Here is a 21892-nt window from a genome sequence, read left to right as displayed (position 1 = left end):
TGGCTATTGCTTCTTCTTTGCTTCTATAGGCTGCTAAGCCAGGGTTTCATTTTTAACTTCTCATTCATACATGATTTCCTTAAGCAACCTCATCCACTTTCATGGTTTTGAACTCTGCCTTCTATGCTGAAGACCCCTAAAACTGAGTCCTCAGTGCTAACCTCATCTTAGACTTTTTAAAAATCACTTAACCAACAACTTGCTAAATAGCTCCATGTAAATCTCCTTCCAACATCTCAAAGTCAGTACAACCCAAACTAACCTCATGAGTTTCCCGAACTTCCTTTCCACTGACCCTCTTCCTCTTCCGTGTTTCTGCTCCTTATTTCTTCTCCAACTAATCCCATGACCATTTGCCCAGGCAGTCCAATGCTACACTTAGGACTCAATCTCAACTCTTTCCTTTTCCCTCACCACGATGCAACTATTCAAGATCCACCAGTTCTGTCCATAGACGTTTGTCAACTACATCCCTTCCTCCACGTTTCTAGAGTCTCTACCCTGGGCCTCATTTGATTAATTGTAATAGTCTCCTAACTGCCCTTAGCTTGCTCCAATTCATTTTCTACCATGTTGCCACATGAATGCCAGTCAATTTAAAATTATCTGACCATGTGTCTTTCTTACCTGTAACTTCTTAGAGGCTTTCAGATGTCTGAGCTCACAGAAACTCTGCAAGACAAGGTGTGAGCAGTGACAACTCTAGATTAACACGGGAACCTCAATGCCAGAAACATGTCCCAAAGGCAGGGCAGAGAGAGATCCAGTGAATAATCCTAGTAGGCAGGGATCAGAGTTGATATGGGGTGGAGCCAGATTAGAATTTTCCATTTCTAGAAAGGGGAACAGGTCATGTCCCACTTTGCTTTCTGAGATCCCTGGGATCAAGAAGTATATTAAGCCAAAGCCTCTTTTTTATTGTCATAAAATTAGATATATTTGAGCCCCTATAATTCCAAATTTTGAAATGGGTACCATGTAGTTTGACTAACCTTTGTCTACTATTTGCAAACTCAAATGTTTATTGTTGAATTCTTTGCCCATTTTTAAGCTGGGCAGAATCTGCAGGCCTTAGGAGAAATGAATTGTATGCAAGCAGTATAACTTCTATCCCAGGACTCTGCTGACCTTGAAGAATTTTCTAACTTTACTGCTTTTATTTATTTATTTATTTATTTTTGTCGTAGGATTCCCTCTGTAGAACCAAAGCACCATTATCCATAATTTCTTATCACTCCATTGTAAGCTTTAGCAGAAACCACTGGGGATTTTACTGTGTTATGAGAACATCCAAACTGCATGACAATCTTGTTTGACAAGTTTCTTATCTCCTTTTCATTTGTTCAGTTGGTGGTCACCAGTGGCTTACAATGTCACCAGAATCTGTTCAAAGAAATAAAAAGTTTTTGTTCTGCATGCTCCTTATCTGCAGTTCTGTTTGTGCTCTCGAATCCACTGGTGATTTGTGACATCACTGGAGTCCCATGGTGTAACCATAGCCACACACAAAGATAATCTTCTAATTGTAGTCCATTTGTTCACCATGGTTCTCTACATTTTTCAGTCACACCATTCCATTTTTAATGCTATAAAATTCTGACAGTGTCAGGTGAAAATCCTGAACTATTCGTTTTGCCTGGAGATTTTCTTTCCTCAAGTATTAGCTATGAATATGAGTATTAAGATTGACAGTGATAAAAAAAAAGCAACATAAGATGTTAAGTGGACTCAGGATTAGGAACTAGTATTACAAATTCATAACTGGTAATGAGTATACTTTCAGGAAAATGTATCAATTAATTAAAAATAGACAAACACAAGAAATAAAATATAGAAAAAGGGAAATAGTTCTTAAAAATTTATTTAGTCTTAGTGTAAGATAATGAACTTTGACGGTAGTCTTATAAACAGTAAGTAGGCATTAAGTGAGATCCTATTATTAGGAAAGTTTATCTGCAAATATTAAGCTTTTGCTGCTTAAGAAATGGATTCTGAATTGAAATATGTTACAACAGAGTACAAAAGCCCCAATAGATAAAATACCAAAGCACATGAACGGATAGGTAATAAAGGATGAGCAGGATGCCAAAACACATATAAAAAAAGTAATTAAGGAAACAGTAATTTAATCAAATACTTACATGGACATATACACATAACCCATCGAATGAAGTTATCAAAATAAAACACATCGCTGATGAAGGTGTGAAGAAATAAACATTCTCAATCATTGACAGTGGGATGATAGAAATCTAAATTTGTAAAAATGTCAGTTGAATAGCAAGTCAAGACACTTCAAAACAGCTCTGCCAATTCACCACGCAGTTAGAGTTTTGAGAAGCTATTTTATAGAGATATTCTAAATAACAGAAAAGCCTTTAAGCCTCAGAAATATCCAGCCCTGTGTTCTTTATAATGGCTAATAAAGAAGAATGATTGAATAAATTATAATCCATTCATAAACCAGAATGTGAGGCAGCATGAAGTTATGAGTTTAAAATAGGAAAAAGATTATTTATTATATTAAATCAAAAGAGCAGGATATAAATTTGCACATGTGGAAATACAGTATCAACTATGAAAAAAAATTATGCAATAAGGCTATAAGAAATACAAAATAAGTGTGGTTATTTCCAGATGATGAGATTGGAGATAATTTTTATTTTAATCATTACCCTTTTCTACATTGTCCAAGTATTCAACAATGAGCATGATTTACTTTTGTGATTTATTTTTAAATGTTATAAATATATTCTTGGGAAATGACTAGTGACAGGGTCATAAAATCAATTTTTTTATTTGTAGCAATAATATGTGATTGAAGTTTTTAAGGTACTAGGAAATACTATCACTATTAATAAAATGTTTGAAGTTCCTTTAAAAATGATTCTACTTATTCTCGATTTGGGATTACAATGAACTCACATTCACATACCTGTTTTGAGACACCAAATAACTCATGTCCAAGGTTTATTTGCATTTGAATCTTTGATGCATGTTGGGTTTTGCTGGTCAAAGTGCCTTGCAATGTCCAAGTCTTAATCTGTCTTCTCACATGCCATTTGCTCATGAGAGAGGGATTAACATCATCATTTTAGGGCTAGGAGATTAAATGGAGACATTTATGATAGTCCAAATTCAGTTATCAAAGAGGTGGGAAAATGAAGTTTGAGGTTTTTGTTTTTAAAATGGAATGAATGATGGTCATGTGTCTAGAGTAAGGGTCACAGAAAATCATCTATTTAATCATGTTTTGGCAGTTTATTTGAATGTGAGTACTATCTGGTCCCTTTTACACAGTTTGCCCCTCTAAGGGAAATTAGGGCTAGATGAGCACTTTCCATTTTTAGAAGGGGGGCCTTGGGCCATAGGCCATGTCCCACTTTCCTTTTTAAGATCCTTGACTAAAGGAATTAGATTAAGCCGAAGTTTCATCTTTTAAAAAAGCAGATATATTTGGTTTCACATAACCTGAAATTTGGAAATGGATGTCACGTAGTTTAAATTAACCTTTCTCTACTATTTGCCCCTTCCAAGGCTATGACACTTTGGAAAAAGACAGCAATCATCTGTTGAATAGATTCTGCTCTGTTTATCTCTGCTCTCATCATTTTAGCCCACAAAGCTTCTTGGCCTTGCCCAACAGCCACTGGGATCAGAGCCAGGGCTGAGTGATTACTAACAAAATTCTGATTTCAGAAATGTATCAGTCTCCATAGAGTGTGGGAATATGCACATTTTTTATTTATCTCTTTTAAAATTTTAGTTCTTTCTTTTGTTCTCCAGAATTTCGTTTCACATTGTGTTTTGGGCCCCTTCCAGATGGGCTGTCTTTTAGAACATGTGTAAAAATTTCACAGCGATTCTCCCAAGAGGGGCCAAAATGATGACAGAGTGAGGAAGATGACAGAATCCTAGGATAGAATGTACTGCCCTAGCAGGTCACACGGGGGCCTCACAACATATACCCTGTGGCAATACTGGGGACCGTTGTATCAACTGTCAACTAGGGGTCATAGTGCCTTGAGCATTTGAAGGCAGGGTGTTTAGGCAACCATATGACATACAGTGGGCACTTCCACGTTTTAGAGCTAAGATTCTATTTTATTTTCTTTTGTACTTCATTGCATTCTTTCTCATGCTCTTTTCATTCAAAGATTCAGTCCCAAGACAGGATTATGATACTCCACCAGCTGTTGTGTCAGGTAGGAAAATTCTAATTCCTTTAAGATTTGATTGGAGGGGAGAGATGGAGGTTGCCTGGTTTTCTCCAAAACTCTTTAAAGCAGTGATTCTCAATAGGGCTGGGTATAGGAATTTGAATTTCAGTTCTGGGACTGACAGTGGGATAGCATATGTGGTTCAAAAAAGTTTATCTTTAATACTCCAATCTAGTTTTGCATATGGAACATGAGTATGTTGCTCTTGAAATAAAATATGAAAGCTCAAAGATATTTGGTTTGTGAAGAATACACAGAAAATAGAGTCTATGTTCTGTGTATCAGTGATTCTCAGTGTGAGAAGGATTCATCAGAATTTCTGGGAAGTGGGAGAAGGATATTTATGTTTATCAAAAGAGGGCATGGATTAATAAAAACTAGTTTGAGAAGCACTGCTTTAGAGACCAGAATTCTTCTGAAATCAGAAAGTCATTCCATTTTGCTTGCGCAACACCCAGCGTAGTGTCCGACACATAGTAGGTTCTTGATATAATTGTTTGTTGAATGAATTGAAAGTTCAAATTTGTTCTATAAATGGTATTTTGAATGTTGGAAGAGAAGCTGCCAGTGTTCCATTTGTACAACAAAGTGGCAGAGATTGATTTGAGAATGCATTAGCATCTTGAGGATTTTAATTAGCAACATTTAAATTGTTTTGTAAAATTCAGTGGTACACTTTGTAAGGGGTATATATATATATGAAGAGGTTGGTTTTTATTTGGAATGGCACAGATCCTCTGTGCTTTCACTTTAATTTCGAATTTTGATTTCTTGCAAAGAGGAAAATGGGCACGATTTTTCATTCTTGTTGACTTTTTTAACTAAATAAAATACTGGCAGCCTGAGGAGCTTTGAACTCTTTGATCCTTTGATGTGTTAGATGATGAGGACATAAAATCTAAACCAAGAAGGACATTGGTGTGACAGAGCAAGAGACAAAGGCCAGAAATAGAATGAAAGAGCCCAAGGGGCAGTAAAGTCTGGCAACTGAACGGTGGTTTTCAAGCAGAGAACACTGTGTTCTTGACCACCTGGTTTGCCTGACCCAGCATCTGAAGAGTAATCCGTTTCTCATGTCTTGTGGACTTGTTTAATTATGCTCATGGCTGAATACGCATCTTAAAAGTTCAGTTGAGAAACAATCAGTTAGCTCTCAGCTGTGAAGTCACTTTGGTCCTCTTGAAAACTCTATAAATTGTCATTAATTAAAATATCACTGATCTTTCCCAAAGTGTATTACCGGTCATAGCTTAACATGCCTATTTCATTTAGGATATGTGATGCTTGGAAAGGGAAGATATTGCATTCAATGCATACAGCCTTGACTTTTTAAAATATGTGGCTTCCACTCTTGATAATTCACCAATATTAATCATAGTGGAAGACAAAAACTGGAACTTGCCTTCAACTAAGTTGTATGATTTCACTTTCAAGAACGAAATTAACAAAAACAACAACAAGGAAACATCAAAAGCATTTGCTAGATAACAGTCATAGGTAGGGCTCTTACACAAATCAATTGAGGCAGGACATCTGGCTGCTTGGAGCTCTCACCTAGTTCCATAGACAGACAGGTACCACTAAAAGTTCTTCAGCAGAGAAATTACTTGGTCAAAGTAGTGCTTGGAGAAACTTAACCCAGCAATTTTGTGTGTGCTTAAGGAACAAAAACAATAATCACATAGAATAGTTAGAAAAGCCAAGTATGATATCACTAGGAAAAAAAAAAAAGTGTTACTATCCCAGCTGTAGAGTACAAAAGAAGGGACTAATATGGAAGTAACAGAAAAAATAGATGGGGGCAGGATGGGAGTGTTACAGTCCCTTCCCCCATACAAGTTTGGATTGGTGGTTTGACATATTACGAATTTGCACAGACGTCTTTGGCATATTTGATCTATAGCTAAATGAAAATAGACTACTTACCTTCCAGAAGTGTGTTAATTGTCCTGGTGGGCACAACTTGAATGACTTCTGAAAAATAGCGTATCCTTTGCCCAACCCTTGACCAAATAATAATAAATTCTTTGCCAGTGTTGAAGCTGACAAAACTGTCATAATGCACCTGAGTTCAAGATGTCTGGTTGGTAATCTACAGAGACATAACCCAACCTAATATCATTCGATCAACCCATCAAATATTTATTGAACACCTTCTGAGTGCTAGGCACTACACGCAAGTACTTGGAATACAAAGATGAGTAGAAAATAGACCAATGTTAAAAAATACCATGGTCTAATTTAATGTTGTTCTTCTTATTGTCATTGTTTATGATGTTTAAATATATAATGTATGAAGGAACTAAAATCTAGAATCTAATAAGATCAGGAATGAAGTAAATTCTGAGCTGGATTTGGAAGGATGATAAGATGTTAGCGGTTGGGCAAGAATGGGTAAGGTACATAATGGGAATGGGACAGGATATGTAAACTCTTAGAAATAAAGGTGTATGAGGTGATTAGATGATAGCAAGTCACTTGGCATTCTTGGGACAGGATATGTAAACTCTTAGAAATAAAGGTGTATGAGGTGATTAGATGATAGCAAGTCACTTGGCATTCTTGGGACGAAATGTCACAATACAGGCACCGAGGTTAGGTCAGTGTAAATTTGATTTTAGGCAAAGGCTCATCTTTGAGTCACAAGTCACTTTGTTCTTTTATTTACTCAAATAGTATTTATTGGAAACATATCATATAGCCATCATTGTGTTGGGTGCTAGATATACAACTTCCTTCTAAAAACCTAAGGTTGAATTAGGAATTCAGGTACAAACAGGTGATTATGACACAGTATCAAAGTGTTTCTATGTAGACAAATTTATGATGTTTAAGTTTATAAATTTTTCAATAAGGTGCCTAAATTCAGAATCTACTTATGTCACAAGTTCTAGAAACTTGGGAAATTTGCTTATATTAGTTATCTGAGAAAATAGTAAAAATTATCTCATAAAGTTGTTGTATTAGAGGTGTTAAGATATATTAGCCCATGGGGCACCTGGGTGATTCAGCTGGTTAAATATCTGACTTTTGTTTTCAGCTCAGGTGAAAATTCTGAGGGTTGTGAGATCAAGCCCAGAGTTTGGCTCCGCACTGGGTGTGGAATCTGCTTAATACTCTCTCACCCTCTCCCTCTGCCCCTCCCCCAATGCACCCACACTCTCTCTTTCTAAAATAAAATAAATAAATAATATCTTTTTAAAAAATATATAGCCCACTTAGAACAGATCCTGGCATAAAATAAGTGTTCAAGTGTTATTAGCAATAGCTATACTAGTCATTCTTGTTACAAGGTGCTATGATGGCAAAAAGAAAAAAAAAATCAACATATAGCAGAGAAGTCAGAAAAAGGGGAAGAAACCTCTAAATGGAGACATAAGAGATTTAGGGATTAGTCAAGCAAAAAATAAGTTGGAGAAGGAAAATTTCAGACCAAGATGGCAGCATTATAAAGGCTCATGGGTAGCAGGACATAGAAAATTCAGGGAACTATAAATGGTCCAATGGCATAGAAACACATATAGAGAGACTGGGAGTGGAGAAAACAGGCCTGGAGAAATAAGCTGGAGCAAAATAAACAGATATGATTACTTGAGGTCTATCATGATGGCAGTAAATGCTAAATGGTTTTAAGTTGGAGACTGACATGACCCTGGATACAGTTTAGTGAATACATTGAGACATAAAGAGACATAAAGTTAGACAAGGGGACCAGAACTCAAGAACACGAGCCCAAAATGAAGTCGGCATTTGTTCAAGATGTGGAAATGAGAATGCAATGCAAACCTACGATATATTAACTGACTGGCTGTCAGAACAGAAAGATAGAGAAGAGTTAAAGGTAGTTCCTTAAGTTTCTGGCAACTCAGTGGCCTGAGGTGTCATTTGCTGTGATCTGAACCAGAGGACAGAGGATCAAGTTTGGCAGGAAAGAGACCAAGTTCAGGACTGTACGTGTTGAGCTTTGGATGTCTGTGAGGCATCCAAATCAAAATAATCAATAAATATTTGGATGTGTGTGTCTGGAACGTAGAATTCTGAAGCTGCTAGCTAGAGATGAATTTTAGAGATATCACCATGGAATTAAGTCATGTTACCCAGAGAATGTTCTTAGAATGAAGAGAAGTAGGCAGATCCTTAAACATATAAAATGGGCAGAAAAAGAAGTCCAAAATAAAGATTGAGAAAGACAACTACAGACATAGAAGGAAAACCAAGATTATGAGGTTTCAAACAAAGCCAAAGTAAGAATGCATTTCAAGAGAGGATTCTCCAGTAAGATGAGTCCTTAAAAGAAAGCCATTGGATTTAGTTACATGGAAGTCACTAGCCAACTGGATGGGAAAGGTAGAAACAGTGAATGTCCTGTATGGAAGTAGATGCAGCAAGTGCCAGAAACTTAACAGATTTGGCTTTGAAGAAGAGTAGACAAGATAAAACTAAAAACAAATGGAGAATGGAATTGACTGATGTTCTGATTTTTTTTTTTTAGATGTTTTTAGATGGGAAATATTTGGTCATGACATAAAGGAGCCAGGAAAGTATTCTAAAGTTTGAAAATGTCACTTATAAAGGGCATGAGTGAAAGAACTAGGTCACTGAAGAAGGCAGACATCTCTTGTGGGAATGTGGGAAGATAGGAGGAAGGCTTGATATATGTACTTACAAGTCTGTCAATGTAGGAATAGGATATTAAAGGATTATTATGAGATAAATACTATTTGTTTTTATGTGAAGTATTAAGTGGCATCTTCTGAGAACAAGTAGGAAATGGTATGAGTAGGGATTTAAAGAGATTTGGAAAACTGTGAAGTAAGAAAGCGAACCACCAATATATACAAAGTTTGAGGGGCAGTAGTGGAGATCCATTAGAAGCTAAAGATTATGGATTTTTGTGTTGCCAATATGTGAGGATGTTTGATTTTCTGCTGTAGTGATCAGTAGCCAAGAAGGCAGACAGGTAGATTAATCCAGGGCTAAGGTTTTACTGACTGGAGTGAGAAAAAGGCCAATATGTGCTGACAGTATTGGCAAGAGAGTGATTAAGTGACAAACCATAGTTTCCAGATCAATAGAAAGAGAAAAGTGGGCCATAGGGATGGGAGAGAGGGAGAAACGGGGAATATAGAGAACAGAGGTCTCCAGGAGATATATGAAGTGGTCAGAAAAGACTTGGGTTTAAGATTATGGATAATGAACTGTTTCTTGGCAAAGTCAAGGTCATGAAGAAGGTGGCCAAAGGTGGACTTGAGGTGAAGGTGCCAAAGGTTAAAGAAATCAAGCAATATGGACATAAGAGACCACTGTTTAAGTGGGTATTTTTGTAAGTCTGGATCTGTTTGTTTGTTTGTTTGTTTTATTTGTTTTTTGACGTTAATAAGGTGTCAGCCAATCACTGATAGGACATATTTCTGGAACATGTTATAAAGACACTAAAGACTTTTCCTCTTAGAATTTTTAAGAATGAAGTTCTTTCCGGAACACTTGGAATATAGATCTAATTAAAGGCAGAAACATAGATCAGTGTTTTTGAGGGCCTGATTTGTGTATTGCCATGCTACTGCCAATGATTTTAGGAGTATAAGGACTCAAACTTGTACTTTTTACTTTAGCAGCTGTATAGGCACTTCAGTGTGAATTTGAATAACGTAGAGTAAGCTCATCAAACACTCAGCTTTAGCTTAAGAGATACTTTGCTTAGGAAAAGTTTAAGGTAATTAGTTAAAATGTGAATTCTTTTTTTTTTTTAAATAATTCTGGAAGAATATGAGAGAATCAAGAGTGGTGAGGTCCAAAAGAACTGTCTACAGTTTGGAAATGGAGTCCTAGATTTATTTCACAGGACTCATCTCTCCTTGTCAAAGTCTCTGCTACACCTCATCCAGCTTATTTCAAGGACAGAAGACAGAAGGCTGGAACTGCCCTGTATATTTCCATTCAAAATCACAGGAAACTATTCTCTTTTTAGTGTTTCTTTGCCCTAACAATTATAATTTTTTAAAAGGTGCTCCCATTTAGGCAAATTTCAATGAAAAAAAAATGGCAAGTAAAACATCATTTTTTTCTATTCACAATTGGATTTTATGAGGAAGGAACAAAGGAAAACTACTGATAATTTTTGTCAGATTTTTATCTCAGTTGCTCTGAGCTGAATTTCCATGAAGGGCATCATCAAAAAATCAAGCAAAAGACTACTATGGACAGGAAACCAAAGTAGAACCAAAAGTCATTCTTCTTTTCTAAAAACCTTAGAGTTCAGAATTTGAACCTGTGTTTGGGAAAAATGAAAAAGGTAAAAAGGAGCCCAAAACTGCATTTACAGGAATCCATAGAACTTCTGGAGCATATATGCATTTTCTGTTATATCTTTTCTACACACCAGCTAAAACAGGTTGAGAATAGTCAACGTAATCAGGGTAACTTCACAATGAGACTTCACAGGAAAGGCATATATAAATCACCATAGAGCTACACTCAGTGTGGTCAAATATGAACTTGAGTGTGAGATTCCTAGCCAGGGAGTCATGCTGTAAGAATGAAGTCCTTCACAGGGGTACTTGCCTGCATTTAGACCAAATTCACTGTGAAAATAGTATGCTGTTTTTGCTGCACATTGTCTGTGCTAATCAGTAACATCAGTTTGCATTAGAAAGTAATGCATTGCATTAATTTGGAATTGGTGATAGTCTACCAAGGATTTGGTTGAAGCCTGCCTCTTCTGGGATGGGAATCACTTTATAAAACTAGCCCCTAATTGGGGACAGGGGCGTATTTGAAAGAACAAAACCATTTTTCAAGCTCTAAATAAAATTTGTTTTCATGGATACCATGAGCTAATTACAAATGATTTCCATCTCTTAATTAAAAATTAGGTCCATTAGTACCTCCAATTAGCAATAATTAGCCATTAAATTGTATTTACTGTAAAAGACCTGACACAGAGTTATGTGTTTCTACAAGCCATGCATGAAAATTGGTTTCATTTCTTTGCTCAAATATTGTTCATCTATTTTAATTACAAAATTGCATTTGTTTAAATGTACTAATTGATTGTTTCTTTTCAATAAATTCTAATAAGGGAGACTTTGTTCTACTTATTCACTCATTCAACTAATATTTATGAGCTCCTAGAGTACGACAAAGAACCAAGACTGGATGATATAAAATAGAGATGTACCCATTTCCTTCAAGGAACATAGAATCTAACAAGAGAACACTGTGCTCTAATGACTTGTCATATAACAGCATGCGACAGGTATCATAAAAGCAGTTTGCAGAACACACTTTGTATGAGTGTTTAACAAATAGGCATGAGCATGCTGTTATTGTGCTCCTGCTAGTGCATTTATATTGTTCACTACATTACAAAAATAAAGCCTTAAAGACTTTTCCTGTGGGGCCATAGTGGTTTATTGCTTTATTCAAGTAACTGATAACTAAAGGGAGCTTATGTCAGTCAATGGTTCTGATACATAAACATCACTAAGGTAGCCCAGTTTGGGGGGGGGATGGGTATGGAAGGAGTTGGAATACAAGGATGCAAAATTTTTGTCTTATCTTCTAATCTGGCAAGTTTTTCTGTAAAAGTCCATACTATAAATATTTTAGGCTTTGATGGCCATACAGTGTATCATAACAACTCAACTCTGCCTTAGGGGTAAAAACAGCCACAGACTGTATAAATGGATGATCATGGCTATATACCAATAAAGCTTTATTTATAAAAATGTCAACATGCTGAATTTGGTCTATGGGTTATATAGTTTGCCCACCTCTGCTCTTAACAATTCATTTCACAAGTATTCCAAGTTAAATACTGTACTGACATTATAAATAAGCATGAAGTACATTTCATTTTAAAGTTGGCATTTTTGTGTTTTTTTATTTCATTGAAGACATATGGAATATCAGAAAGGCAGACATGGGAGAGGTTTAGATAAAGACAGAGAGAGATACTTCTTAATATTTTAGTGTATACAGCATAATTGTCTGTGGATCTGAAGTATTAAAACTCTGAGTACATTTTTAAAAAAAATTTTCATATACTCATCATCTCTGGACTTCCTGGGCTTTATTTGTATGTACCAGCAATGGGGAATTATCAACCAGGAAAATTAAATATATATCCTGCTTAATATCCTTTTGACAGCTTTTAGAATTCTGTGCTTTTAGAAGTTTATAGAAAAGAAAAGAGCTATGTCATCCAAATGGATTTGTAGTAAAAAATATATTTTACATCTTTGTCACACCACCTAGGCTGGTATTCTCATGGCCACTGTGGTTGACTGGAGTCCACTGAATCATTCTTGATTTGTCAGTACTAGCTAGCTATTCTATTTTCCCCTGGGTAACCACATGTCTGAGTACTATATTGTGCCTTGCACTCAACGTGAAGGGAAGCTTTCCTGGTTTCCTCTAAAAACTTAACACTGCAGGGTCACCTGGGTGGCTCAGTGGGTTAAGGCCTCTGCCTTCGGCTCAGGTCATGATTCCAGGGTCCTGGGATTGAGCCCCGCATCAGGCTCTCTGCTCAGCGGGGAGCCTGCTTCCCCCCTCTCTCTCTGCCTGCCTCTCTGCCTACTTGTGATCTCTGTCTGTCAAATAAATAAATAAAATCATTAAAAAAAAAATCTTAACACTGCATAGGGCAGGCCTGGGAGGGCTGGATTTGGGGGTCAGAGCAAATTTCCCTGGGTGAGGCAGCACGCACAAGACATGGAGAGGGAGCATCCAAGGTCCTATTTCTTTGCAGCAGAATCCCTCCAATGAGTGGCAGCCATGGGCCTAGGGCATTCCACAGCATCAGGGACATAGCATCTCTTAATACCCCAACCATCCCCAAGGGCAGTACCTCTGTGATGGCAGCCAAGGGAGAGAGCATTTTCAAGACGAGTTTCAATATTAAAGGAAGCTAATTGCATGTGCGGGAATCAGCACATCTGGTCCTGAAAGCACATGGTTCCCTTTTTAATCAACAGCACGAAGTGGGCACGGGAGGTTCCCGCCAGAGAATCCAATCCTGAATTGACTATCGTGTGCAGCACTTGACAGAGGCAGGCTTGAGACATCTGATCCTGGAGAGACATGGCCTGACAGACAAGCCAACATTTCTCTAGACTCTGTGTTAAATTAGTTTATCAGAAAGCAAAATACCTGAACCGTATGATTGCACATCCCCATAGAAATGCTTTCTCAGAGTTAAACTGTAATGTTTTAACCTCTTCTTTCTTAGAGGGGTGACACATGACACAGACACTTAAACCACATCGCTAGCTTTCTAAAGACACTACAGTGGAAGTAATTGTCCATTATTTCACCCAATGTTCCCTGTATAAAGAAGCCGGTGATGAATTTCTGCCTGAGTTCAGTGCCTCGGCAAGTATCTCTCTCCAGATGAGCGGATATCCTTCTTTTTAACTGACATTCTAAAACACATAACTTAATCTATTTCCCTTTTGGCCTTGGCTTTCAGGACGCTGTGCGTCAGATGTTGTGCATTGCAAACGTTCCCAGTGGCATGTTCTCTTGATTGCTCTGGACTCTTCATTGATTTGCTGGTGTTTTTAATTGTGCTTTTTAATGTAGTGCTTAATTATTTAAACCCTTCATAGATTTCACTTGGAAATACAAAAGCTCTTATTTTTATGGTAAAAAGCATAAATGAAAAAATGCTAATGGGCTCAGGGAAGTTGGTGTGCTATCAAGTCTCAGCGGCAAGATAAAATGAAAGATGATTGTGATGATGTGTTGATCTGATCTAAAAAATTGGCCAGCAGGCAGTTTTCATTTATTCACACATATGCAACTCGGAATAGGAAAAAGGATGGTATAATAATTAGAAATGACTTTGAGAGTCAAGAAGGTGCTATGTGATTCCTGGTCTAACTATTTAATAATTATTTCAAGATGAATTTTACTTAAATTTTCTGAAGCTTAGTTTCCCCCCCCTTAAGTACAGATAGTGCATTAGCAGCTCTCTGTGTGTACTTAGCTGAGGATTGATAGAACCTATTGAAAGTACTTAGTATATGCCTGAGTCATAATAGATATTAAATAACGGAGGCTTCCTTTTCTTTTCGTTGCCCTGCGTTCCGGGAAGTATGTTGGACTTTTTGAAGCATTGCCAGCCTTATATTTGCCGTAAGAGATTGACTGAACCAATGCTATTTTAAAATAGAGTTCCCAAACCCAGTATCGAACAATGGAAGTAATATTAAAGGAGTTGATGATATTATCTTTCCTATTGTCTGAACTATGATAATATTATTAGTTGAATTAATATAATAAATAAAATTTAAAGCTTTTGTAACAACATGAGAAAATAATATTCACAATGTCAAGCGGAAAAGGTGACAAAATTGAGCTACTGTTACAATTTTGAGTCCTAGACATGCACGTGAAGCTAAACAAGCGTGCGTTACGTAATTATATGTGTTTTTTATTCTTTTCTAAGTTCTTTGAAATGTCGCTTTGCAGCTTGTGTCGTTTGCTAAGACGTTAACAGCATAGTCTTTCACTATATCTAATACTGGGGAGACACTGAAAGACCAAGAAAACATGAGTGTGTTAGTATAAAGATGATTGTCATGATTAGATTGGTTGCAGTGGTAGCACTGGTGACCTCTAAAAATTTCCCCACTTCTATTCTTATATCTCAGCACTATGGTATTTATGGTAGAATTAAAAGAAACCTATTTCTTTGATAAAAGTGGAATTTTTTAGCAATTCTGTAGCCTGAAGTCAGTCTTAATTTTTTATGTGAATTCATTATCCACCTACCAGATGGTGCATCTCCACAACGAGCTGACCAGTGCTTCTAACACTGCCCATATTGAAATCACATTTCAAATGATATGTCGTGTCCGTGGCACGCAGCACTTGGAACAACCTAAAATCTTCTCAGTTTATTTAATGGGAGACTTCCAGTCTCTTGTGGTTTATGGAATTGATAAAATATGTTTGAAATTGAGATCATATATAATATACTTAAATTACATGTGGATATTAAGTCTAACTTCCATGAGTTTTAGATATGTATATATGTAAATTTGCAATTATATATGTATATTTATATGTGCCTATATGTACACCTTTAAATGTGCATTTAAAATAAGATCTCCTGCTTTTGGGGATAATTTGTTTTCCCAAGTTGCAGATCACAAAATATTTATTCCTCCCAAAATCATGGTGATAATTTTCGAAGTCCCCTTGCCACCCAAGATGCTGCTTATACGTCCTTCTTTTCTACCACTAACTTTTATTCATTTTGATGATGTCAGATATATCATGAACAGTATATTACTTCTTATCAGGCCAGTCCTTTTTTACTTGTCTGAACTGTGCACTTTGGTGCATTCACTGTGATTTAGCTTTGATACAATATTGATTGCAAAACTATCAGCTATCTGACCTAGACACTACATATCAAAAACAATAATCAAGTTTCCCATCAAGTTTCCTTAAAAATGAAAAACAAAAAGTTGAAAAGATTTTAAACCGATGGTGCCCTTTAATTTACATGCAATGGACATATTTCAGTTGGCAGCAGAATCGTGCTGGATTCAGGGTAATGGATTGCAGGCCCCTATAAGGCATAAATTTAATTACTTTATGTGCCTGCTCTGCATCCAGCAGTCCACCCAAGAGACTTAGATCTGGGAAAGCACAGGACTCCAGATTCAGGAAATGGGAATTTCATTCATAATTGAGCAGTTACTTTAGCAAATCAAATATGTGGAGTTGGTTTAAAAAAAAAATTGTTGAGGTTTTTGAGATATTTGTACTGGAAAATTAAAGCCTACTAGTCAAAGAAGACCAGAGACCAACTATAGTCAAATAAAATTAGATTTACTAGCTTGAAAAATAAGGGAGAAGTTGCAGGTGAACCAGAGAGCATCTCATAAGAGGGACTTTGGAGGGACTCACAGTCACAGTATAACTTTGGGAAGGGCTTCAGGAAGTGGTAGTTTCTGCATTGGGTGCTGTCATGAAGTGGGGGTGGGGGCAACTGAATGATTGGGTGTATTAGTAAGTATTATCTAGTCAGTGAGAGGAATAAAGCAAAGCTAGAGTTGTCTTTGGTTATGCTGCTGTAGTCACTCACATTAGACAGAAAAGGGAGGTGTTTAATTGTTTTTAGGTTTGCAAAATGCCCTTGCCTCCCTCTCTCCTTTATCCCCCAGTCATCGACTGTTCTTGTCTGATGATTGGTGATAACTCTTAAAAATTATTTAATTGGGAATACTATGACCTTGCTAATAGCTACCAGCTAATTAAAGATCATTTGAAAGATTTCCATAAATTCTTTCCTTATCTAAAGGGCAATTATAATGTTGCCTGATAAAAATATAACAGAACATTCAATGGCCTTGATAAAAGGTCAATACAAACATGAGATAGGTCAAAATGTGTTTTATTTATCATAAGCATTGAGTGTATATGAAAAGTACTGCTAGTGCAAAAATGAATCTTTGTGCACAAAGAATACTTTATGTTTAAGGTGCTGTGCTAAGTACTTTATGTGAATTGATTGGTTACATTTGATTGTCACAACCATTCAGTAAGGAAGTTTCCCTGTCCTCTACAAAATGATTCTTTACAAGATCAGCTGGATCCCCCACTCATATTTATGCTCCTTCAGCTGTTTTAAACTTTTCAACCTTCTCAAGTTCCATACACAAGTCTTGCCATTTATACTAAGAAGATGGCTACTTCCTCCTTTATGAGAAGATGGATACCATATTTGACCTGATCTCCCACAAATGTTTTCTCTTTACTTCAAATGTCTATTTCTTCATTCCTTCTCACTTCCTATCCCTTTGTATTTTGTCCAGTCATGGCCTTCTTTTTGTCAATGTTAACCCTTCCTTCTATGTTCTTGTCTTCATGTCTTAACTTACTTAGCAGTGATCCCACACACCTTCTTCAACATATACTTATCTATTGATGACATTTCCTCTGCTCAAACAAAAACAAAAACAAAAGTTGTGGATTCTATTTGTTTTCCAGGGTACTAGTGTTAGGGCACTTAGTTTTTCTTTGCTCTCTTCCTCAGTGAAGTCATCTGCTTCCTCAGCTTTAGCCATCATGCAGATGGCCTCCAAATCTCTATTGCTCATTCCATTCCTTGAGGTCCATGCCCCTGTTTCTAGATACCTCCCAAACATCCCCCTTCCAATTCCCCCACTCTTGGCTGGCCCACTGAAGCCCAAGCTTCATGTTCACAATTCAAGACTCATAATCTTTCCTCCCAGTCTACTTTCTCCCACAGGCTTCCCTAGGATTCAAGCAAACCATTTTCAGTACTATTTCTCTAAGACAAGATTTTTAAAATTAAGTGTATCTATGAGTTTAGGATTGTTATGTTCTTTGGCAGTGGCTTGGAGTATATATAGCTCTTCCTTTTGGGTGAGAATCATATGATTTAATACTCAACTGAGCTTGGAGTAGAATTGAAAATCTCTTATATATTGACAAGTCATTTTTCTTCCAAGACATTTAGACATTTTGGCTCTCTCTTCCCCACATGCAGCTTTCCTTTTTTTTTTTTTTTTTTTTATTTTTTATTATTCCACAATATACTTTGAATCTGCTCTCCATTTTTTAATCCCATTCCATTCTATCACTCCAGTCCAGGTTGGGTCCCTGTTACCTTCTCATTTTATTATCGAAATGTCAATACTTGGCCTTTCCCTTTCTTATTCAGCCTTCACACAACTGCCTGAATAAACGTTGAGCTTAACATTTTACTTTAACATGATTTGCAAGGATATGATTTTAACATAACAATTGGGAGTTACCTTAATAAATGACTATCCCTACTCTATTCTTTTATTGCCAGAGAGAAGGTACAGATTAGATCTCTGAATCTAAAGTCAACTTTTCTAACAGCAACAGTCAAACTTGCAAGCCAGTGCATACCAGAGATGTTAACACTACTCAAAGCTATGGATGACTTACAGAGATTACCCTACAGGGACATGGGTGTTAAAAACTGCCTCATACTGTAGAACCACAATGGTGATTGCTCATTGTTCTCTGTGTGAGTTCAGACCTAAATTTATTCTGAGAAGAATCTTATCTTTCCTGCAGCTAACTTCCAAATAGTGAGAGGTTTATTTTGGGTGGAGTGAGTGGGTTTTCTTAAATTCTTCTTAGCTTCTTCAATTTGACACTATCTATCCCATGCCAAGTTCAGCTTTGGGATTTATGTGTTACCAACAGGAAAGAAAGCTACATTCCAAGTCCTTGTCAAGAAGTACAATTCCAGAATCACTAACACTCATACATTTCAGAACCTTGGCTAAAGGATAATAATATTTTTGGAGGAATATTTGGATAATATGCCATATATCCATTCTCCTTAGTTATTCTAAATTATAACCTTGGGTTAAGCTGAAGAAGCTGTCTTACCTGGAATTCTGTGTCCCACTGCCCCCCTGAAAAATAGCTTTTTCTCAAGTACGCATTGGCACAATGCCATTCACTCTGATTTGAAGGACTCTATAATAATAGCCCTTGGAAACCAACTTTTCTTACTTTAGATCTTTTGCTCCTTAGACTACACAGTATCTGGTCTTTTCTGACCTGTGAGAGAAATGTCTCTCTTGCCTCCATATTGCAAATTTTTCTTCTCTACTTTGATTTATTTTCTTACCTAATGGACACAGTATCATGTAATCCATTGCTAACTAACTCTGATGAATTTTAATGGCATATATTTTATTAGCCTTGCTGACTTCATCTTATTTTTTTCCCTTTGTCTCATTTTTTTCTCTCTTGTTTGATACTACAACATATTGTACAATTTTGGAAGCTGCCTTAAAGGCTTTTTGGGAGCAAGCTGAGCTATAATTAAATAAATGAGTGGAGACTCCTAATATATAATATTCTTAGTCATGAGCCACAGCTCAACGGGTACAAGAGTTAAGAAGGACTTACCAGCCTTGAGTTCGAGACTGCCCTGGTATAATCCTCAAGCTACTCTTCCAACTGCTTTTCCTACCATATCCCTCCATAATTCTGTTCTTCCTCTGATCACAGTTATTTGTAGGATGTATTTGGCTATGAGCACTTTCTTTCTTGCTTGGCCAGTGCTGACTTTCTACTGGAACTTCTTCTCCACCACACCTGCAGTTTCTGCTGGTCAGATCTCACTCAACTTTAATAATGTCTCTGCCATGAATCTCTTCCCAATTTTCACAGCCAAATGTGATGTCACTTTAGTTTGAAAATTCAAAGTCCTCTGCTAACACCTGTTGTACTCCACCTGACAATACAGTACTTTCCTCGCCACCTCTCCACCCCATCTTGAGATTGCAGGTCCCTGGAGCTTTGGAGTTCAAGAACTGTGCCAGTCTGATTAGGCCTGTTGTACTAAAGCTCAACTTTTTGATGAAAATAAAAGTCTTTAAATAAGACCTCACCCTCAAGGACAGACTTCAGTGTTGACTTTTACTCCAAATAAATTTGGAAGATCAAATGTGAAGGCAATACAAAGCTAGTCAGAGGCCTGAATTTTCTCTAGTAGGCCTGAAATTTAGTACAATTTTTCCCCCAGAGTTACTCTAATTAACTGTTGTCCCTTGACAGGATTAGGAGGGCATCTATCTGACTGGTCTTGCTGATTCAAGTCTTAAGCCGCCACAATCCCTTCCCTCAACAACCACCAGTGTCATCTTTCTAAAACTGCTTCAAGTCCTTCAACAACCTTTAAAACTCCCTCCTTAGTACTTGGCACCTGTTACAAGGTCCTTCACGATCCCCCTGTCTGCTTCTCCACACTCATCTCTCACCACTTCTGTGCTCCAGGCATAACTGCTTTCAATTTGCAGGATGGGCCAAGCTTCCAGGGTCTTTGCCTAAGTGGAAATGTAACTATGAGCTGTCTGTCCATCTGGATGCTCTGTCCAGATGTCTAATGCTTTTCCCTCTACTCTTCAATTTGCTAATTCGGGGTTGTTTTCCAGGAATTGTCTCGGATGTCTGACTTTTTTTTTTTTCTTAGAAGTGTCCTTCATCTTTCTATCTTGTCTTAGAGATGGCATTTTTCTTATTTTTTAGGTTCCTCGAGTATCTTCATCATAACATTTAACACGCTGAATCATCATTTTCTGTTTAATTATCTTTCTTTCCCTCTTGGGTCAAGACTATAAACTCCTTTAGAGCAGGGACTACTTATATTTACCTTACCTCCCTGTTACCCAGCACCATCTAAGTAGGTGTTTAATAAATATTTGTTGGTTGAATAAATGATGCTCACATGTAAGAATGCTGATTTGGTAGATACACCTATATAATCCTAAGCTTACTTAACTTAAAAAAAAATTAAAATAGTAAAAGAAAAATAGAATTCCCAAGAATTTTGGAAATTTGAATGAATGACTAAATGCAGAGAGCTTTCTGAACAGGATAGGAAAATCTCATGAACAAGAAGGTGTAAGAAAAAGTGAAAAAAATTGGAGGAAATGTAATTATTAGGAATGAAGTCTTAATGAAATAATTTAAAATGTTGGTGGAAACCCACAAAATGTCTATTAGAAATATGACTGCCCTTCAGCAATACTGCTTATCTGGAAGATTTCATTTTGTTAATTGTCTTCCCTAGATAACCATCATATTCATTTATCTTACTAACATCATTATAATTGATTCCCCAGAGTCACCTTCTGGAAGTACTTTCATACCCTTTTTGTTGCCCAGGTCCCTCATATGTACACCACTGCAAACTGACTGGTCTTAATGACATAGTGTCTTTGCCTCATTTGTGTGTGTGTGTATGTTAATTCTTCAATGGCCTGTGTCATACCTTTTGCATATTGTCCAAAAGACATGCATCCAGGTGCCCCATACTCATTGTGACTGGTAATCAGGACAAGTAATGGTCTTTAGCTCTTTTTCATTAATGCGATGGAAAAGCACTGTGCCCAATCCATTAGTGATGCACTATTATATTAAGAGCTTACTTAAGAAAGGCAGCCAGCCAGTGGACATAGGGCTGGTTTCCCTTAAATAGGATTTTCAACCATGATCAAACCAGGCACCTTTTCATGTAGCAGGAAAGTTTCTGCTCTTTCCCTGTCTCTCTTTCTCATTGTGTTTTGTCCTAATTTATCCTGGCAGTCCATAAGGAACTTAACTAATGTTTTCTAAATGACATTGAAATTTCTTGAAGATTAACAGTATTCATAGGAGAAAATATCCATTTGTCTTTTGAAAACTTCTCTCTTTGATTTTTCCTATCAGTGGGTTTTAGTTTCTTGAATTCCTTACTCTCGAAGTGATGTTTTTCCTCTTGATTTTTCTTAACTATAAAATAAGCAGCCATTCTATTTGGGTTTACTTTTTATTATTCTTTTAACATTCATGCAGATAAAACTGCCCTGTTATTTTCATTCCTTTAGGAAATTATGTTTGATTGATGGCCTTGAACTTGGCGAGTTTAGGCAAGATTTGAGGATTTTTTTTAATCCCCTAAATTCAATTGAATTATTTTCCCCTAGCTGATAGCATAAGATGTCCGTTTGCATTAAAACTCCCACCGCTGGCATTTGTACTTATCACCCAAGCCATTTAAGGCTTCACCTTCTTTTGAAGAACTAATTCCATGTGATGTTAAAGTGCGTAAGTGTGTATAAGGCCTAGTTTCTAAAATACCTTTCCTTGGGAAGCTC

The 21892-nt window shown here is 36.8% G+C and overlaps 1 protein-coding gene across 2 annotated transcripts in view; it reads left to right on the top strand.

Annotated features, from left to right (window-relative positions):
- Positions 1-21892, top strand: part of LOC111140071 (RNA-binding motif, single-stranded-interacting protein 3) — a 60837-nt gene that overhangs the window by 3760 nt on the left and 35185 nt on the right. The window contains exon 2 of one of the 2 annotated variants that reach the window (XM_022492454.1): positions 4158-4205. The exons of the other annotated variant lie outside the window; for it this stretch is intronic. Within the exon in view, the coding sequence (XP_022348162.1) occupies positions 4158-4205 (48 nt within the window). The remainder of the gene's footprint in view (positions 1-4157; positions 4206-21892) is intronic. 2 annotated transcript variants of the gene reach the window in all.

The sequence above is a fragment of the Enhydra lutris genome, unplaced genomic scaffold (genome assembly GCF_002288905.1).
Source record: "Enhydra lutris kenyoni isolate GAN:26980312 unplaced genomic scaffold, ASM228890v2 scaffoldscaffold149, whole genome shotgun sequence".
NCBI lineage: Eukaryota > Metazoa > Chordata > Mammalia > Carnivora > Mustelidae > Enhydra > Enhydra lutris.
The sequence above is the reverse complement of the archived record's forward strand: the minus strand, read 5'-3'. Positions and strand labels throughout refer to the sequence as shown.